The 2,820-nt window shown below is 44.9% G+C and overlaps 1 protein-coding gene across 1 annotated transcript; it reads right to left on the minus strand.

Moving 5' to 3' along the window:
- Positions 1–321: 321 nt before the first annotated feature.
- On the minus strand, positions 322–1,341 carry LOC130483806 (trace amine-associated receptor 5-like). The gene has a single exon (XM_056856703.1). It carries the CDS (start codon positions 1,339–1,341, stop codon positions 322–324), a length of 1,020 nt encoding a protein of 339 aa, XP_056712681.1.
- Positions 1,342–2,820: the final 1,479 nt, after the last annotated feature.

Consider the following 2,820-nt stretch of genomic DNA (forward strand, 5'->3'; position numbering starts at 1 on the left):
AGCAACTTTTTATAAGATGCTTCTCTAGCTTTCTTTTCCAAATATGTCACCTGCTATCCTGCTCTAAGGATGCCTCTCTGTTTTCCTTTGCTAGCCCTTCCTAACAAATGTGAATCATTTTCTTCACACTGAAGGTATCGCTTTGCTTATATCATTTCTGTTTATTCCACATTTTCAGAGATTACACATCACAACAGTGTAGAGAAAAGCCTCAAACCAGTCTCATAACTGGGAGTTGCAAAACTAGGGCTCTTTTATATACTGGCTGTTAAATCAGATCCACAAAAATGCCACTTCCCACCCTTCTCTCTGGTCAATGGATCATTCCTGGAATAAATCAATGGTAGATGTTCTTGTAAAAAAGACCTGGCGAGTTAAGACTAGCTTTACAGCTTTCCTGAACCATCGGTAGGAAAACACATAAATCAAAGGGTTGCAGGCAGAATTAAAATAAGCAAACCAAATAAGAACATCAAACATAACAGGAGGGGTAATAAAATTTACCAAGCTGTCCACCATGGTGTCTATTGTAAAAGGCAACCAGCACAGGAGATAGATTCCTACAGCTATCCCAAGTGTTTTAGCAGCCTTCCTTTCCCTCTTTGTTGCTGCTAACTGGTGCACAGACCCAATTATCTTATTCATGTTGTTTATCTGTCTCGCTTGTCTGGTTGCCACAACAAATATCTTGACATACAACCCTATCATTATGAGGCATGGGAAGAAGAAGACTGGAAAGTTTAGCCACCCCCAGAGTTTATTGAAGAGCAGCTGGCAGCTACCAATGCAAGGCATATCCTGCAAGAACTGTGCTAATCCTTCCTCAATTGCTTTGGTATAAAGGAATATGGAAGTATAAACCACAGGCACGCCCCAGCCTATTGCTATAAAGATGCAAGCTACCCGGATGGTGAACTTGGTGGGATAGAGCAATGGCTCACAAATGGCACAGTGGCGGTCAATGGATATAAAGCAGAGGTGGAATATTGAGGTCAAGCAAAAAAGTGTGTCCAGAAAGGTATGGAACCGGCAAAAGTCATCCCCAAAATACCAGCAGCCTTCCACTGAACGGATAGTGCTGAAGGGCAGCACTGTTAAGCCTAGGAGGAGATCTGCCAGGGCAAGGGAAAGTAGTAAGAAATTAGTGGGTGTGTGAAGCATTTTGAAGTGGAAGACAGAAATCACCACCAACAGGTTCCCTAGCACTGTGAGGAGCATCCCCATGGCGCAGACCAGGTAGATGGCCAGCTGGATTCCAAAGGAGTGTAAAGTTCTGTAGCAAGAGCCATTTCTCTCAAAGCACAGTGGGCTTAGAGATGTGCCTTCCACGACACACGTCATCCTTCTTTTCTCATTCAGACTGCACTAAATACCTCAGATCCAGTAATCTTCACCTGAAAAAAATATTGAGTTAATTCGAAGGTGAAGAATATATCACTTGTAAAAAGATCGTGACAGAAGCCTGTCTTTATATCTGGTTGAGTTATATGAAGTTCAACACACCGACCTAGGAATGTGACAGGGTGATCACGAACCCTGATTGAGTCCCATTGGTTTGCTGAAGAAAGCAACTTCCTTTACCTCTGGAATAATCCATCTGGAATAGTTAGTATCCCTTGCTCTATAGTAACTGTAGTCACTAAAACAGACCTGTAACTGCACTGAAACTGTGGAAGAAAGCTATCTCATATACTATTGGAAGTGCCTGCTATTTTCAGTATTGTATCAGGTTGGCAATACCTGATACAATGGAAGGCACCCCTATATTCCCAATTCCAACAGCCCCAACCAGAATACCAGAATATCAGGATATTAGAATTGGGAATGGAGTAGGGGAGGCAGCAAGAGCAGTTGAGAAGAGTGTGTGCACCTTAAAGTTTAAAGGGCCATTATTTTCAATGGATGGAGACTTGGCCTCTGGAATTCAGAAACCAGTTCTGCCACCCATTGAAAACTGTCAGAATCAGAGCCTCTCTGCGGATGGAACCCCCGGACTTACCTCATAGCCAATCTTAAAGCCATTTATGGTCCCACTGGTAGTTCCAAAGCTATGCCGCACGTCACTGACAGCTCCAGGTCTGCACCGTGCCCCACTGGTGACTCTGGGGCCGCAGACCTGCCCAGGGGTGTCAAACTCATTTGTTATGAGGGCCAGATATGACATAAATGTCACTTGGTCGGGCCAGGCCATGTATACCATAAAATGCAATGCCAAGTGAGATACAAAACTTTATAGAAGACACAGGCAAAGCCCATTAATGATATTATTATTTTTACTTTATTGTTTACTTAAAATACAAAAATGCTTAAAACAATAACACTCTTGCATTATTTTCTTTTATTTGACAGCTTGTGGGCTGGCTAAGAGCTCTCAAGGGGCCTGATCCGGCCCCCGGGCCTTCTGTTTGACACCCCTGGTCTAGCCCCTTTCAGAAGCTGCTGGCATGAACGGCAGGTGAGCCGACTCGCTCCTCAGAGTCCCAAGAAGCTTGGCTGAATTGATCATCAGGCTGCCAGTGGGGCACAGCGCAGCCTCAGAGCTGTGAGCAGGGCTGTCAATGGCCAAAAGATTGGCTGTGAGGTAAGTCCAGAGCTCTGTTTCTAGGTGAGGTCCCAGCTCTGGACAATTGTCAATGAGCAGTAAATAGGGTTTCCAGCCTCCAGTTGGGTCCTGGAGAACTCCTGGAATTACAACTGAGCTCCTGTTTACAGGGCTCAGTTCCCCCAGAAAAAAGGCTTGTTTGGAGGGTGGGCTGTATGATATTATACCCCCCTGAGATCCCTCCCCAAACCCTGTCCTTCCCAGGTTCTGCCCCCAAA

Source organism: Euleptes europaea, chromosome 10 (assembly GCF_029931775.1).
Source record: "Euleptes europaea isolate rEulEur1 chromosome 10, rEulEur1.hap1, whole genome shotgun sequence".
NCBI lineage: Eukaryota > Metazoa > Chordata > Lepidosauria > Squamata > Sphaerodactylidae > Euleptes > Euleptes europaea.

What these genes read in the sequence shown, in the direction of transcription:
- LOC130483806 (XM_056856703.1), bottom strand. Translation starts at nt 1,341, where the DNA reads ATGACGTGTGTCGTGGAAGGCACATCTCTAAGCCCACTGTGCTTTGAG.